A 19,127-nucleotide genomic window follows, 5' to 3' on the forward strand; every position below is an offset into this window, starting at 1 on the left:
TCCAAAATTCTTTTTTGTGGTCCCAGCTTTCAGATAGTCCAATTATTTTTATATTTTCTCTTCTTGGTTTGTTTTTGAGATCTGTTGCTTTTCTTATAAGATTTTAAATGCTTTTCTTTTTTCATTCTTTATATTTTGTTTTGTTATTACTTGGTCTTTATAGCTTCACTGGTTTCTCCTTGACCAATTCTAATTATCAAAGAATTTTTTTTTTCTTCTCTAAAACAATCTCCTTTTCTAGTTGGTTGACTTTCTTTTCATAATCTTGCTTTTCTTGGATGGTATTTAAAAAAAAATTTCCTCAATCTCTCACATTTGATTTTTAAAGTCTTTTTTTGAGTTTTATAAATTATTTCTGGATAGTTAGCTGTTTAATGTTATTCTTTGGGAGTAGAAGAGATTTTTTTTTTAGTTTACTGCCCTCCTCTGAAGATGAGCCCCAGTCTTCCCTAATCCCATAATAACTTTCTGTGGTTAGGTTCTTTTTCCCTTGCCTGATCATTTTTTTTAAGTGAGAATTTATTAGGATTCTCATCCTTTAATCTAATTTAATCCTGGGTTTGGGAGAATAGTGCTCTCTGACTTCAATTTAGCTCTTTCCACTGATCTGTAACCCCAACCAAAAGCTCTATCCTCCTGCAAAGCCAGCAGCATCCCTGACTATCTGTTTCTACACTCACTAGGTATATTGGTTCCTTGTTGCCTCAGGTTGCATTTTAGCACATATCTGGGCCTGACATTCCTAATCAACAAAGGTCTTCCTGGACTCAGACCCCTGACTCCCTAGGCTATCAGGAGATTAAAATTCCTATGGTTCAGTCTGTGACTCCCTCTGAACCCAGCTAACCCTAGCTTCTCCACTTGCTATTTTTGGTGAGCTAGCCTAGAGGTGTTTGCACTTCACAATGATTACACTTCCATTCTGTTGTTTTTCTTCAGGTTTTTCAGATTGTCTTAGGAGGATAGCTGTTCTGTCTCATCTTATTTATTTTTTACTGATCAATCTTTGCCCTGAGGAGCAATTGTATGGAAAATCTAGAGAGTTTGCAATTTTCTTACCTACTCTACAATCTTCCCAGAATTCTTCTACTGTTCATACTTTTTCAGAGGTCACTATCAGTGACTCAGCAATAACATTCATAAATTATTTCAGCACTTTGTGATATGGTTTGCCTTTGTCTTTGACTGGACTTGAACTCATTGAGAACTAAACTTCTTCAGCACATCTTCACTTGATTTCAATTCTCTATTAAGCCATTTTGTTTTAATCTCTCCCATTTTGTAGATTATTTTCTTTGATGGGGTAAATGTATTTAAAACAAATTGAGTATTCTTTCTTTGTGTTGCCCACTAGTTCAATTATCCTATATTTTTTTTGTTATGATTAGCATATGAAACAAGCCAAAATTCATTTAGGGTTTCGTCATTTGTCATTATTTTTTCAGAACAGTACCATTATTCTGTACACATACTGAATTGCCTGTCTTGATTTCATCTTTTGTGAATATCTCTAAACTTTGAGTTGGTAATTGGATTTTCCTCCAGTCACATCACCTGTAATTTGTAATTATTGCTAGCCAATTTTTTTGTCTGAAGTAAGAACATAAAATGGTATCCCTTCCTTAATGGTATGTCATGCTTGGATTAGTAAATATATAATTGTATCCTTAATTTTATACTCTTTAAGGTTCCCCAGCTTTGCATACCTCAGCCAAGAGTTACACTTGCATACCCCTTGTTATGGCTAGATATATTGGAACTGTATACAATCTGTATTCTGAAATGTCCATGTAATGTAGCAGTTTTGGATTTGGACAGTTTTTACGATGAGTTAAAAGAACTATGGTGGAAGAAGAGAACATCTTCAGAAAAGAAGAGAAAGTAGAGAAAAGCTAGAACTTAGAGTTATATTCTTGAAGAAAAAGCTATTTATACTTTATCAATAGGTTGTAGCAGCCTCAAGTTAACCTGAATCTTGGAAATAGATGAACAGAGAACCAAAATGTGTTGCTAAACTCTATTTCGCCATGCCCATAGGCATAAGATGGCCAGATAGGGGGCAAAGTGGATAGAGTACCAGGCATGAATAGGAAGACTAATCTAAAATTCAATGGCCTCAGATACTTACTAGCTGTGTGACACTGGCCAACACAACTAACCCTGTTTTCCTCAGTTTTTTCATTTGTAAAATTATCCAGAGAAGGAAATGAAAAACTAATCTAGTATCTTTGCCAAGAAAACCCCAAATGAGGTCATGGGCAGTCACACAATTTAAAAATAACTGAACAACAATAGACATATGAAAGGTTCAAAGTCAGTTTTTTAGAATATATATAAGATGATGCTCATATTACAAGAGATAAACTTAAAAATTGAAATCAAGTGGAGATGTGCTGAAGAAGCTCTTAGTTCCCAATGAGTTCGAGTCACCAGTCAAAGACAAACCATATCACAAAGTGCTTATATAATTTGTGAATGTGATTTTTGAGTCACTGATAGTGACTTTTGAAAAAAAATATGAACAGGGGGAGGATTTTGGGAAGGGGGTGGAATAGATCAAGAAATTATAATGACTAAAAATTCAGTCAAAAATTCAAATATTCTCAGCATCCAGATTTTTTTGTTGGAAAATTTTAATTGTCCTTTAGCTATTCAATGAGAAGTAGAAATACAACTTGGGTTTGTAGTCCTAAGAGGTTGTCAATACTTCTTCAAACTGATTAGAAAATTGCTTAACAATAGTATATAGACTACTGTACAGGGGACATAGTATCTCTGTGTGATAATATCCCATCTAAAGGGACATGATTCTCTTAGATGTGGGTAGAAAATGAAGAATAAATTAAATTGATTTGTCATGGTATATGTGAATGAACTATGAATGCTTGAGCTATAGCTGCTAATACTGGGTAAAGTTTATGAACATGTGATATAGATAACACAGATTTTTATATCCATCTTCAGATTCAAAGAATGGTTGCTTACTCATGAAACAAATATAATTGTAATATGCACAAAGTACATGAAATCCATATTAAGACCACTTCTACCATAAAGCTGGTGGGTTTAAAAAGCAGATATTTGCCTATCTAGAAGAAAGAAAAAAATACCTACCATATGGGAATTCAGCTTTTTTTTTTTTAACAAAAGAAGTTAAATGAAACCAAATAATATTTATAGAAACAAAGTAAAATGGGTGTTTCAGCAATGATTTGCCTAATGTGGAAAAAACTGGGTCACTATAACATTATCTCTGGTTCAGGAGCAGTTTAGAAATAGTGAGAATTATTTTTTCTTTGCAGAGAATGGATCCTGAATTATCTGCAAATTTGGAAATTTTCCACTTGACTTTACCTGCATCGACCATTTACTGTACCTTATTTTGCCTCCTTTGTCTTCTCCTGAGCCGCAGGAACTCCTTGTGCTGCCTTGAAACAAAATTAACAGCTGCATATTCCAATAAGGCAGCGAATACAAACAGGAGACATACCGCCATCCAGATGTCAATAGCTTTTACATAGGACACCTAAAAGGAGAGAGAAATAATAGACTTCTGAGCAAAGGGGTGTTCTACTTTTCCTTTTAGAATAAATACCCAACATTTTTTCCCTCTCCACTTAAGTGGAGTACATTTCAGGTTCTAGGCAAAGTCATGAAATATATACCTTCACCTTCAGCTTCAAGCCCAAATACATTAAAAACCTAAACAGTGACATATCCTAATTCTTGCTTAAGTAGTACATTTAAAAACTTGCTTCAAAATAATCTTTCTTTCTTTGCTAAGGCAGTTGGGGTTAAGTGACTTGCCCAGGGTCACAGAGCCAGGAAGTGTTGTGTTTGAGACCAGATTTGAACTCAGGTCTTCCTGACTTCAGAGCTGGTGCTCTATCCACTGCACCACCTGGCTGCCCCCAAAATAATCTTTCAAACAAATTCTCTACATCCTTCCAGTCAAAGCTCAAATACCATCTCCTTCATGAAAGGTTTCTGTTACCATCCCTATTCAGGAATTCTTTTTCCTTCCTCAGCCTTCATGTAGCACTTTTTATGTTCTTCTTTTATCAGGAATTTACCATGCTCTATTCTGTATTGTACTTATTTTAGTGTATGTCATATTTCTGTACTAGCTCCTTGAAGATGAGAAGTCATGTCTTACTCATCTTTTTATCTCCTTTAGTTTTTGGTGCTGTGCAGCCAGTCAACAAAGCTTATTGAGTGCCTACTATGTGCTAGTCACATAGTAAATCCTTTAAGAAATGTGCAAAAACATATTATCTAATACAGGATTTTTCACTTGAATCAAATCAGCAACTATAACTTTATCATACTCATGAGATAGCTTGAATCATTGAAAAACTGAATAATTTTTAGGATTCATCTGATTTACCATTAATGAGATATATGATCTTAGGCAAGACTTTTATGGACTTCAGGTTCCTGACTTGTAAAACTAGATGGTTGGATTAAAAGATCTCTCAATTTCCTTCCAGCTTTAAATTAAGAAAGGTGTGATCTCACTTTCCATAAAAGCCAAATGAAGTTTAATAAAAGTCTAAAATATTTAGGAAGATTTACACATAAAAACTAATGCCTTTCCAAACCTTTAGTGTCTACATGCATGCCTAGACAAGTCATTCATTTTTTGGGGGGGAAGTTGTGATTCTAAGATATATTTTCCTTGAAACAGATCCGATGAGGTTTGAATCCTCTGAATTCCCAGTGGTGATGAGGTTAGTGACAATAAAAGAGTTGTTAAAAATCCCCTTTTAATCGGCCGCAGGTTTAAAGTGAAAGAATTGACTTATTCCCGAATTATTAATTGCAAAACGAAAATTTACTGTTGGATAGAAACCAGTTTGCCAAGGGACTGACTTCTATAGTGGCAAAGATCTATTAGGGAAATGCAATTTGGTGCTGAGAATGCTTTCTCAGAGGACACAAGGGTCCTAGTAAATTTCTTGGGTCTTCTGCAAAGAATTGAGCTGATGGAGGCTTGTTATATGGATATCTTGGTAGGGGGGAAGGGCCTTTTCTCATCCTGGGAAGATGGGCCTTCTCTAGACTCCTTGGAGACTGGGAGATCCTGATCTCTCAGATCAAAAAGCAGACACAATAAAGGGAATCTTAAAGGGAAACTAGCTTCAGTAAAGGGAACAGTTTCCCTCTCTCTTCAGATCCAACTCTAATATACTTAGCAAATCCTGATTTTATTTGTGGAGGCAGAGCTTATAGATGATGGATGAGAAGATCCAGGTTTGCATAGAGTTATTTAATTTGAAACTCAGTTTCTTCAACTGTAGAATGAGGATTATGAGAGTATCCACTGCCTACTTGATGGCATCACAAAAAGGTAATGTATGTAAAAGTTCTTTCTAGTCACAAAGTGCTATATGTTTCAGTTGTTATATCATAATAAGGAATGTGTTTGTAGCAACTGAAGTCCTTTGTAAAACATATATCTACCTAACCTCATCTAATTGATTCTGTATTACAATACTTGAACCTAATTTCTCATCATAATTGTAATATATTTCAGTTTAATTTTTGTCATGCTGTTTTCCATAATGACCCAATCTTTGAGTTATCTATAGCTGGATTATTAACCTAATTCAGTTTTATCTGAAAGTACTCATTAAGCATTCCTAGAAGATTTCTTTTCATTCAAAAACCATGATTTGTCTTGAAGTTAAATCTTATATTGGATCGTATCCTCTGTGGCAATTTTGTTCCCTTGGGATGACAACACTCCGCCAATCACAGTCCCCATAGTTTTGTTTTATTCAAATGGCCTCTAAATGTTTTAAGAATTTATAATGAGAGAAGCTTGTCAAAGCCATATATATTTGAACCAAGGACTAAAATTGATAAAGTTGACAAAATCTTTCCTCTCCCTGCCTAGTGTTAATCTCTCAATTATTTGTAAACCCTTTCCCTAAACTCCCTTACAAACCATTATACTGAGCATATATTTAGTGCTTTTTATAGTGCCTAATAAATGGGTCTTCACTGTCTCAATCATTTTGTTTAGCCACTGAATTGCTCTCCAGTTGGGACATATTTCTAGAATAAAAAGACCTAATATTAAATATGTAATTAATCCTGTGCATTTATCAGGATTGTTAGGACTTCTCTTTCCTTAGCACCTATTACATGATGTTCTTGTGCATGTCACTCAGAATCAAAATAGTTATTCTATATAGCTCTCTGTTGCTAAAGCCCTTCTTCTTCTGGTCGGATATTCCATCTTAATCTAACTTGAAAGTGATTTTCAAAAATATTAGCTTTTTGAAATTCTATTGTAACCCAAAAATTAGTCATTTATTAATGTACTTTTTCTTTGATTCATTGTTTATATTTATTACCTGTTTCATCAAAATGTGAGGCTAAGAATACTCATATTCTTTATCCTCTTCTTGAAACGTTCAGTATTTTGTGTACATCAATGGTTCTCAAATTTACTAATCTCATGATCCTTTTACAATCTTAAAAATTAAGTGCCCTTCCCCTAACATCTTTTGTTTGTGTTGATTATACCTATCTCTACTTATTGTATTGGGAATTAGATACTTTAATATTATTGTAAAAATAGTTTTGACCTCATAGATCTCCTAAAAGAGTTTCAGGCATCCTCTGGGATCTCCAGATCACATTTTAGGAAGTTTGAGCTTACAAACACATTGCATATTTCTGATTCTTCTTTAGCTTTCTGTTTTCTCTCTACTTTTATAGTTTCAGTGAGCTCATCCACTTAACTGTCATTTCTCATAAAAATACCTGACATTTACATAGTATTTCAAGTTTTTACAAAGTACTTTAATAATCATAATAGCTGACATTTATAAGACACCTTAAATGTTAGAAAGTACTTTACATACATTATTTTATTCCATCCTCACAACAATCTTGGGCAGGAAGCACTATAGTTGTTAAAACCTGTATACTATTGTCAGAAATCTTCCTTATTGTTGTATACTTTTGTTAAGCCATTCCCTTTTTAAGAGCCTATAAAAGTATCCTCTTGCCTTTAGCATCAAATATAAGCTTCTCTTCTTGAAATTTAAGAACATAATTTGGATCCACTCTCCTTAGAAACTTATACAATTTATATAAGGGAGTCCTCTACTCCAGTTAGGCAGATTTATTGAAGGTCTCCACACCATGTCATATTATTCTTCACTTTTTTGCCTTTCCTCATGCGTAGCCTCATGTCTGGAAATTTTCAGGTCCTCAATCTGCTCTATTTTCATTGCTTAGTCTGACATTCCACTTTGGTTTCTCCACCATGCTCTCAGAAATTTCATCCTATTGTCAATCAAGGCTTGCCACATCTCAGCTTTGGATTACTACTACCATCAATTACTTTTCTTTCTCTTCATGTGCTACCTAAGGGAGCAAGAGGGAAAGAAATTCATGAAACCTTGCCATCCAGGTCTACTACTCAACACAGCAACCATTCAAAAAAAAAATTAAGGTCATTAGGCAAGTGCTCATTCTTTTCCTTTTATTGTACAACCCAGAAATATATCCTCCATTATTTCCACCTTCATCCCTCTTTCTCATAAATAAATAGTTCTTCTTGTTAAGGTAAAACCATGTACATACACACTTGATACTACTCTATCCTAGTTTCTCCAGCAAAACTGTCACCTCTATTATAACTAGTTTTCTACAACTTTCACTATCTCCCTAGCTTCTGACTGCTTCTGGCTACCTGCAAACACTCTATCCTAAAAACAAAACAAAACAAAAAAAAACTTCATATGGCACCTCTGCAGTCATTTTTAATCTGGTCCATACAATGGGTCACGGCTACAACTCCCTTTCCTAGCTACCTGCTCCAGGAGATAATGCCAAGGACAAGGAGGATAGGAATGAGTATACCAATATGAAGGAGTTTGCTGAGAATTTCATATTCAGTTTGAGGGCTAAGCTTGAATAACAACAAAATAAACTCTCACTGAATATTTGTTTCTTTTTGGAGAGGTTGTCAACTGCACAATTAGAAAAGACTCTGCCACAGGAAGATCGAGGGGATTCAGATTTGTGCTTTTCAAAGATGCTGTCACTGTCAATATGGTCAGGGCTTGGCAAGCCCTGATTGACAAGGTCTTGGAGTATAAAGAACACAAGCTAGCTGACAAGTTGATAGACCACAAAAGGGTCAAACTCTTAAAAGGAAAGAACCCCCCAAATATTTTTCAGTGGAATGAGTCCAATTATGTCTGAAGAACAAATCAGAAACTATTTTGGAGCATTTGAGAAGATTGAAAATAGTGAACTTCCTATGGCCACAAAAATAAATAAGAAAATGATTTTGTTTCATTACAAATACAGATGAGAATCAGCAAAAAAGATTATTAGAAAACAGATATCATCAGATTGGTTCTGAGAAGTGTGAAATCAAAGTCCAAAGAGGTATACAGGTAGCAACAGCAATAGCAATAACAGAAAGATGGGAGGGGTGCTGCAGCTGGTGATAGAGATGGGAGTAGGAATCATGGCTGAGGTCAGGGTCAAAACTGGAATCAAGAATTTAATAATTATTATGATTGAGGATGTGGATATTACAATCATGTCTATGGTAGTGATTAAAAATATAGGGATTATGATGGATATGATTACACTGGGCATAATTATGTGAACTATGGATATGGAGGAAGATATGCAAACTATAGTAATCAACAAAATATGTATAGCAAAGCATTCCAAGGGGGTGATAATTACCAAAACAATTACCAGCCATATTAAAGTAGGAATGCAGAAAACGGGTGTATATGCTTATAGCAGCCTATCTTGTAGGATGATGACATTGGAGAGTAGTCTTCCATTGACCTGATATGACTATTGTAAAAGACTTTTAGTATACATGACACAACTGTGCCCAATTGTATACAGCAGCTGATTTAGTTTTCTTGTTTTTTTGTTTTGTCCTTTGCCATCTGTGTTATGATAAATATGGATTTGTGTTTATACAAATTTTATTTGTATAATTTCTTGTTAAATGATCCTCAAAAATTAATTGCTTGTGATAGTTTTCTGCGTCAGGTATTAAATAGCTCTGTAAAAATATAATTTTAAATAAGCAATAATTGAAGCACAGGTTTCCCCACACACACCTTGGAGTTATAGATAGGAGGAGAAATAGTGGACCTTTATAAGCAGCAAACTTTGCCTTAGTTTCCTAATTCCCTTGACATAGGTCTGTGCTAAGGATGCAATTAAACAGTTGTTGGAAAGTTTTAGTAGAACTACAGCTTTTGTCACAAAAATTTTTAGGAAAATCATGATAGTAAATTCCATAAACTCATGTATTGTTTTGTATTCTAAGTGAAACTTATTTTCGCATTAAAAAAAACAAAACAAAACCTGGTGCTTGGCTAGGATAAAACACCAGCCCTGAAGTCAGGAGGATCTGAGTTCAAATCTGACCTTAACACTTAACACTTCTTAGCTGTGTGACCTTGGGCAAGTCATTTAACCCCAATTGATTCAGCAAAACCCCCCCAAAAAACAAACAAACAAACAAACAAAACAATCCTCATCTACGATAACCTCCCCACTAGCAATTGCCTTATATCACTATTTTTTGTGAATAAACTACTTGAAAAAGCCATCTACAATTAGTGCTTCCACTTCCTCTTTTCTCATTCAAAGCCCTCTGTAATTTGGTTTCCAGCATCATCATTCAACTGAAACTGCTCTCTCTAAAGTTACCAATCTAATGGATTTTTCTCAACCTCTCTCCAGCTTTTGGCACTGTTAATTACTCCCTTTTCCTTAATAATCTCTTCTCTATGTATTCATGACATCACTCTCTTGCTTCCTGTCAGACACTGTGCTCAGTCTCTTTTGCTGGACCATCATCCAGGTCATGACCATTAATTATGGATGACCTGATAGCTCCTTCCTGAGTTTCTCTTCCCTTATTGTTCTGTTTCACTTGGTGTTCTAACCAGTTCTAGGAATCTAATCATAAGTGTTTTAATCATCTTTATGAAGAAAATTTTTAGATCTATTTACTTAGCCCTAATCTCTCTCCCTAGGGTATGTAGTTGGTATAGATTCCTAAGCCTAAAGTCAGGAAGACTCAAAATCTGATTTCAGACACTTACTAGCCGTGTGACTTTAGTCAAATCACTTGACCTTGTTTGAGATAGTTTCCTCATCTGTAAAATGAGTTAGAAAATCAAATGGCAAATGTTAATATTTTGCCAAGAAAATCTCAAATAGTTCCCAAAGAGTTAGATTATGATTGAAACAACTGAACAATAACAACAAAAACTTCTCTTGACCTCTAATCTTGTATTTTCAACTGCCAGTTTGACATCTTGAATTGTAGTCATATCAAACTTAACATTTCCTAAAGAGAGTTCATTATATTATCTCCTCCCAAAAAACTGTCTCCTTTTCTACTTTCTTATTGCTGTTGAGATATTATCATCCTCACGTCACCCAGGTTCACAGCTTTGGTGTGATCCTCAACTCATACCTTGCACTCATCCCTTCTATCCTATCTGTCACCAATTCTTGTCATTTCTATCTTCATTACATAACTATCATGTTTCCTTCTCTCCACTTATATATCTTTCAGTATGGCGCTTGTACCCATTATTTCATGGGTGGACTCATACATATGGTTGATCTTCCTGACTCAGATTTCACCCCATTCTAATCTGTCATCCATTCAGCTTTCAAAGTTATCCTCCTAAAGTGCAAGTCTATCTATGAAAACCTCTACTCAAAAAACTTCCGCAGCTTTCTAATACCTAATACCTAATAAAGAGCAATTCCCTTTTTGACTTTAAATCCTTTCTTATCTAGTTTCTATGTATCTTTCCAATCTTTTTCTACTTAAATGGACACTTACTAGCTGTGTGAATCTGAGCAAATCTCTTAAGTCTGTTTGTCTCAGTTTCCTCTTCTGTAAAATGAGCTGGAGAAGAAAATGGCACTTTCCTTGCAGTATCTTTGCCAAGAAAACTCCAAAAGAGCTCATGAGATTGGACTAAAAGGAAATGATTGAATAGTAAATCTACCCAGTGATCCAGCTACAATTCATAGGTTGCCTTTCAACGTCTGGACTTCTCTCCCTTTTCACCTTTGCCTCTTTTTATTTTTACTTTCCTTAAAGACTTGATTCAATTCCCACCTTCTGAAAGAGACCTTTTGGATTCACTGTTCTACTCCTCTGTGTATCTTCCATTTATATTGTATATCTCTTGCACATACATAGTTGTTTTTCTATTGTCTCCCCAAATAGAATGTAAACTCCTGAATGTAAAAGATTGAGTTTCACTTTTTTTAACTTTTTAAAAATCGCTTATTTTTCAAAATACATGCAAAGATAGTTTTCAATATTCACCCTTGAAAAATCTTGTGTTCCATATTTTTCTTCCTCCTTCCCCCCTCCCCTAGAAAGCAAGTAATCCAAAATAGGATAAACATGTACAATTCTTCTAAACATATTTCCAAATTCATCATGCTGCATGAGAAAAATCAGATCAAAAAGAAAAAGAATGAGAGAACAAGCAAGCAAACAAGAACAACAATAAAAAAGTTGAAAATACTATATTGTGATCCACATTTAGAACCCATAGTTTGATTTCTGGAGGCAGATGACTGTCTCCCTCACAAGTCTATTGGAATTGACCTGAATCATCTCATTGTTAAAATGACTTTTCAACCTCATTTTCAGCATAGGGTCTGGTATATAGTAAGCACTTAATAAATGATTATTGACTGACTAATTGATATTTAACAATCTTTTTTATTTCCCTCATGTCATTTTGAACTTTCAGGGTATTTTCCATATACATTCACTTACTAATTGGATTACATATGGCAAATTAACTGAGTTTTTACACAAAGACAGTTCTCCAGGAAACATCTATAACATCAATAACTAATTTAAAGCAAAGTCAGAGATGATCATATTTATTTTAATCACAATGCTTAATTTCCAACTCACGGACCATGGGAATCTGAATCACTGATTATTTTCCTGACTTTCTAAGGATTTGTCTTTCTGGCTTAAATATAATTGCTTGAAAAGTGAAAACTTCTGTCAAATTATTATCAAATAATAATTTTACTTTTTTTTTCATTGAATGACAGTTAATTGATTAAATGTACTCAATTGAGTGACTGGTTTTAGAATCCTGGAGGTAAGAAGGAAAAGAATAAGGATTTATATAATTAATACTATATACCAAGAACTGTGCTTAGCACTTTACAAGTATTTTCTCATTTGATTCTTATAATTCTAGAAGGTAAATGCTATTGTTGTTGGTCAATCATTTAATCATGTCTAACTCTCTGTATCCCTATTTTTAAGATTTTCTTGGCAAAGATGCCAGAGTAGTTTTCCATTCTCTTACTCAGCTCATTTACAGATGAGGAAACTGGGAAAAACAGGATTAAGTGACTTGTCCAAAGTCACACAGCTAGTAAATATCTGAGACCTGATTTGAAATCAATTTTTTTTCTGACTATAGCCCTAGCATTCTATCCTCTGCACAAAGAAACTAGATCGTTAGGCCAGATTCTGACAAGGCCATCTCAAAAGAGCTGTGACCATATTTTCTCCCTTGGAAAGTCATTGATTGGGAAGACTATTAGCAGTTGAGATAAAATGAAGGTTTCAGGAGATCTGAGTTTGAGCAGAGTAGAGCCAAAAGAAATAAAAAAACTCCTTTCACCCTTATTATTCTTTACTTAAATGGGTCCCAAGCTATTTCAGTTGGTATTCGATAATCCCAAGTATGTATCAAGACTATTTCTAATTTAGAATTAAAACTTACCTTACTTTGTCACAGTCCAATTTAATTTTCAGTTATTTAAAAGGTTGCCAATTTTAAATTAACCTTTGTTATTTCAAGTTGTTGAAATTCACTTTCCCTATCAAACACAGATGCCAGTGCTTAGATTCTATCATGTGAAACAGAACCCTGTGATTGTGTTATCTGCTTATATATTCTGTAGAGGACTAAGTAGATATTAGACATTTGCAGACTATTCTCTCCCTTCTTATTTCACCAATAAAGAAACTATTTGCTTAAAGATTGACCTAGACCCCAGAGCATGTTATTGATAGAACTGGGATTTAGAATACAAGTCTTAGGTTTATATTTTATTACTTCTTTTAAGTTACTATAAAAACACCATAAATATTATGGAAAGGATAATTTAGCTTGTTCTCAAAGACTTGTGGACCTATATGCAACTGAATATATGTGATTTTTACTGTATTAACTTTTAACCCTTTATTTAACAAGCATTTATTAAGAACTTAATGTATATGGGGTGCTGTGTGTGGTATTTACAAAGAACAATACTTTCGTCTTCATTATCATCTATAAGGATGATAAGTAATTCAGAGATACAAATAACTATGATTTGAGCTATATTGTAATACTGATATAAGAGAGGGGTCAGTAAGCTGCTAGTTGATAAGTCTGGGGATTGTTTATCATTACTCTCCTCTAAAAAAGGTCAGACACTGTTTACTGTACCTGTTTCCTATAAATCATACTTTTTTTCTACTTTATTTTTATTGTTTTATTTGTGTTTTCTTTTGCAACATGATTTACATAAAAATAAGTTTTACAGGACTTCTTACAGAGGCAGGAGGGAGGGAATTTGGAACTCAAAATTTTTTAAATTTTGTATTAATTTTATATGTACTTGGGATCAAAACTCAATGTCAAACTAAAATAAATAAAAATTGGAAAATGCTGAGAACAAAATGATAGACATGAACTTTTCAAACATGCAGATGATGCTGAAAAGTAGAAACCAAACAAAGGCAAGATTATTGATCATCAGTAATTTTTTTTCAAAAGTTTTATTTAATCATTGTAATTCAATCATTACATTGAAGAGGGAAGAAAAGCCTGGAAACCATCTTAACAAAGAGTTGTTAAATCTCCTTGCTAAGTATGGTAGTCAAGTTCAACAAATGTTTCAAATATAAATGATTAGTAGAAAAACAAACATCAAAAACGATGTTCTGGGAACTAGACTAGGTACTAGTGATATAAAGATAAAAATGACATAGTTTCTGTCCTCCAGAGGCTTATATTCCAGTAGAGAAAGGGAATCTAGATAGGGATATAGAATAAAATCAAATAAACATAAGCTAGAAATTTATGATGATCGGAAGGGAGATCAAGAAAGACTTCATCTTGCAGAAAGTGGCTTGAGTTGTATCTTTTTTTAGTTAAGTTTTTTCCTTCTAATTAATGAAAATCAATTTTCTCTTCCATCATTGAAAATAGAAAAAACAAACAAACAAAAACAAAACCCTTGTAACAAATATGCATGCTAAATAAAACAATTTCCTTCATTGTTTATATCCCCCTTCCACTTCATTCCCCCCAAAAGTTTGCCTTGTTTTGAAGGTTGAGTCCATCACCATCTCTGTCTGGAGGTAAGTCTTCACTGATCCTCTAGAATCATGGTCTGGTATTGAAAATTTAAATGACTTGCTCGAGGTCACACAGCTAATATAGTATCACATTTCTTCCTCACAAAAAACCAGTAAGATAAGTATTTATTATTATTTCCATTGTAGACAGGAGAAAACTAAGGCCATAAAGTTCAATGTTTCTGGTCATATACCAAGTAATTATCCAAAAAAGGAACGTGAACCAAAATCTCCCTTGATTTCCAAGCCCAAGTGACATTGCACTGAATTTCCTCTTAAGAAACAAAAATCTGAGTCTGAAACTAGACTTGAATTCTAGTCTTCCTGGCTCTAGGACCAATGTTCTCTTCATTATTTCACATAGCTACCCCAGCGCTATTTAAAAAAAAAAATAGAATGGCCAGTAAAAAAGACGAAATTGGGAAGAATGGCTGAACCAAAACACATCCATATTGAGGAAAATCTAGTTGGAAGTGATTCTATATTAAAGACATTGAGGGATTCCCACTCCTCCCCCCACACCAGAGATCTAGAGAGGAGAAAATGCCCCCAAAATGGGGAGAAATTCTGAATGCTATCAATAACCAGCAAAGTCAATTGATTTAGAATATTGGTAACTATTGACCTCTGTCTATTTCTTAATTATAATAAATTTTTATGAGAATGATCTATAAGTATAATAAGGGCATATTCAATGAAAATATAAGGAATGAAGAAGCAGGTTTACATAATCAATTCTCTACAGAAGACTGCATCTTTGCAATCACACAATTGACTAAAGTCTATAGAAAATAAAGTATGTTGCTGCATCTAAAGTGTTTTTTTTTTTTTGTGGTTTTGACTCAGTGCCACAAAATAAAGCCTAAAAGACTTTTCTTCAACATAGAGCCTTTCATATATTTCAGGATTATAGGAAATTCCTTGAAAAATGCAATTATGAAAAATGGCCAACTTCTCCCCCTTTTACTCCATATTCAATTACTCTTTCATGGATTAATAACAGATGAGGAATAAAGCAGGGAGGGGATGTGCATTCTGCTAAAGATGCTAAAGATGGAAAGGAAGGCATTTTGTTTTCCTCAGTTCATATGCCTACATACACATCTGTGTAATGGTACTTACCATTACAAAAAAAATGACTACTGTTATGAAATTTGTCTTCCATGAAGTTCAAATCAAAGATAAATTCCCTATAAATTATGAAGTTCTGCAGATATATACCCATTTGTGGATAATATCATGCTGATTACACATACTTGGTGCTCAGTAAATAAAGGTTCAATATATTAATGATTTTATAGAGTCTCAGAACATTATAAAGGCTCTTCATTGGGATTCATGATTATTCAAAAAGATCCATCTAACAATTAAAGAACAATTTAATCAGATAATAATATCTGTGCCTATGACCTGCAGTTGGGTGGTAATTCAAAAAATGTAAATGTAAATATATTTAACAAACATTTTTATATTTAACAAACAAATGTTTATATTTAGCAAATATATTTAACAACCACACATACACATACACACACACACACAAACACAAACACACACATATTTAACAAATGTGTATGTGTGTGTGTATGTATGTTTAGTGGAATGGAGGTGGACCTAGAATTGGAAATTGAGTATGCAATAAATGACATCTGGTATATCATTCAGTGCATTTAACAATCTCAAGCTGTTATTATCCCATGCCAACATCCATCCATCTATTCTTAATAAAAATGTTCTTCCATGAGGCTTTTTTGCAAATCTCAGGATACCGCATTCTGAGGAAACAAGTTATTGGTCACAAAGGGAAATGGAAAGATGCATGGTACTTACAAATAGATGGCAGTATATTTACAGTAATAATATGCTTAAGAAATGGTGTAAAGCAATGTTATCCAACTCAAAGGGAAATGGGCTCACTCAACTCTACATAAGGATTCTTGCAGCCTACATATTGATTTAGAAAACCACATGGTAATTTCATCTATGTTCTATTGTATGTTTATTCATTTTGTGAAATATTTTTAATTACATTTTAATCTGTTTGCAACACTAACAAGTATTGTAGCCCATAGATAATGTGTGATTGAAAAAGATAAAAGGCCAAACAGATAGCAAGAAATACAGATGGACATCCTGAATATACACTGTTGTTGTCTGTAAAATATAAAGAGATTTAAAAGACAGCCTCTAGTTTATTGGGTAAATGTTCTGTGGAAGATCAATAATAAGAATTGCATAGACTAAAAAAGGCATGAATGGTCAATGTTTGGATGGAAGGAATGTCCACATAGATGAGATTATAGATTCACTAAAGTATTGATGTGCATTTATACTTTATCTTATAGTTACAAAATATTCAATATATAATGTGGTTGTCAGAACAACCTTTTGATGTAATATAAAGTCTATACTTTCCAGAGAAAGAAACTAAGGCTCAGAGGTTTTAAGTGAAACCACACAGTAATAGAACTGAAATTTGAATTTAGGTATATGATTCCAAGTTTTGTGCTCTATCAATTATAGTAGAACACAAAAGTTCTTTTGTAAAGTAACAGTTACTGGACAATTGGGAGTTTCATCAGCATCTTATAATTGCCATGCATCTTAATTCCTCTCAAGGCATAGTTCTGTGACTGAATCACAGAATTGCACAATTTGGGAGTAAAAAGGAACTCTCAGCAGTCATCTAGTTCAATCCAGACATGAAAGGAACCCCTTGCCCTAACATACTTTCATCCAACTTCAGCTTGAAAATGTCTAAGGAGGGAAAATATTTCTGGATCTATCTATGTTCATGAGAAGAAAATAAGCCAGGATCATTCATATTATTCCATGGTAGACCTCATTTCATAATAAAGATGAGTAATTCTTCTGGAATAATTATAATTTTTGTGTAGCTTAGGTATACCATTGGTCACAAGTGTACACATTGAGAATAGGCTCATGTAAGATCATCAGTTGAGTTGTAATTTGAATACTGAGAAAAAATCAACTCTTCTCTTCTTAAATCTTGACCTTCCAGAAGTCCAAATACTTCAGGGACCTTGTCTGGCAATGGATAATCAATCGGAAAGGTAAACAAGATGTATAAATGTATATATCTCTCCAAAGCTGGCTTCTATGACATTAAAAATTATCCCATATTTTACCTTTAGCTTATACTTTATAGGATGCTGAATGCTGACCAAATTTCCTGACCATAATGAACCCTTTGTGACCAGCTATCTATAGCTAGTTATTTCTTAAATGAACATTGATGGAAGAGTGGGAGAGCAGATGAGGTAAAAGAGTGTCAGCATTTTGGAATAATCATTCTAAGGAAAAAAGTCTCCGAAGAGCATTAGGTATAGATGATAGGGCAGCTAGGTGGCACAATAGATAGCGAGTTGGGTCTGGAGTCAGAAAATCTCCTCTTTTTGAGTTCAAATCTGGTCTCAGACGCATACTAACTGTGAATCTGGGCAAGCATTTAACTCTTATTTACCTCAGTTTCCTCACTTATAAAATGAGCTAGAAATGATAAACCATTTCAGTATCTTTGCCAAGAAAACTCCAAGTGGGGTCATGAAGAGTCAGACATGACTAAAAATGACTACAAAATAAATGGTGGTCATTAGTGAAGAGTACTCAGTTTTGGCACCATGCCATTGCTTAAAGCCACTGTGAGTAGACTAGGAGAAGAGAGCTGGAAAATGCAGAGGATTTGTTCCTTAACTAAAATGCTGTGTGCAAAGCTACATCTAGCTCCCATTTCTAACACCCCTGGGTGATGAGTAAGGCTGCTTATTCATGCTTCACATTTATAGTTTAATACCACAATTTGGTATGTAAAGAGGAATAAGAGTGGGAGTGGGGGGAAGAATTGGAAATGGCAGTTCTTTCACCCACCTCCACATAGACAGCAATAAAAAGAGACAGCTTTTCAAGGACAGAAAAGTCTTAATGTCTTCCAATATGTTTTTATTCCACCCATTAGTGTAGTTTCTCCATCTCTAACCCCAAGTATTACTGCCTCCTCATGTTTAATCATCTGAAAACACATTTCTGGGGTCAAGGTAGGAGAAAAAGGAAAACCCTGTTTTTGTTTTTGTTTTTTTCTTCCTTTAATTTGGAAACAATCCAATAAACCAAATCCTTGGGGTCTGTTTTCAAGAAATGTATTATATATAGGATCTTGGGACCTTAATTGCCCATTTCCTCATTTCTAGGAACAGAGGAAGACAAAAGAGACTCCTCCTACCTTTTCTTTTGTAGGGGAAGGGGCAAGAAACTTGTATTCCAGTATTTGCAAAAGGGTAACTCTCCTAGACATATCAGGCAGAGGAAAGAAATTCGTTCCAACTTTATCTCATTGGAATTTCTGGGGTGAAGTGTAAAGGGTGGGGTCTAATAATGTTCTTTACTCTCCAATTCCAGATTCTCATTACTCTAGACTACACAAAGACTATGGGTTAAAGTTGGTAGTAGTGACCTTGATGAGCCATGAAAACTGGCCATGTACTAGACATAGTGAACTTTTGAAATAGGAAGGAAAGAAAACCTAAATGAAATGAAAATAACTCCTTTTACAGGGATTCTGTGTTTCTATTTTATCATATTTAACTCATAGAGCTATGGCAAATGGCAAATAAGGCAACACAAGATATGCATGAAGGGAAAGAGGGACTTCAAAATCTTAAAAGAAATGAATGTTGAAAATTAA

The 19,127-nt window shown here is 34.1% G+C and overlaps 1 protein-coding gene and 1 pseudogene across 2 annotated transcripts in view; one reads left to right on the forward strand and one right to left on the reverse strand.

Annotated features, from left to right (window-relative positions):
* The window catches only part of GLRA2 (glycine receptor alpha 2), a 304,778-nt gene that overhangs the window by 64,391 nt on the left and 221,260 nt on the right, over positions 1-19,127 (reverse strand). For both annotated transcript variants that reach the window (XM_074299962.1, XM_074299963.1), the window contains one exon: positions 3,377-3,526. In XM_074299962.1, coding sequence (XP_074156063.1) covers positions 3,377-3,526 — 150 coding nt within the window. The remainder of the gene's footprint in view (positions 1-3,376; positions 3,527-19,127) is intronic.
* On the forward strand, positions 7,945-8,748 carry LOC141561025 (heterogeneous nuclear ribonucleoprotein D-like pseudogene; annotated as a pseudogene).

The sequence above is a fragment of the Sminthopsis crassicaudata genome, chromosome 3, assembly GCF_048593235.1.
Source record: "Sminthopsis crassicaudata isolate SCR6 chromosome 3, ASM4859323v1, whole genome shotgun sequence".
NCBI classification, from domain to species: domain Eukaryota; kingdom Metazoa; phylum Chordata; class Mammalia; order Dasyuromorphia; family Dasyuridae; genus Sminthopsis; species Sminthopsis crassicaudata.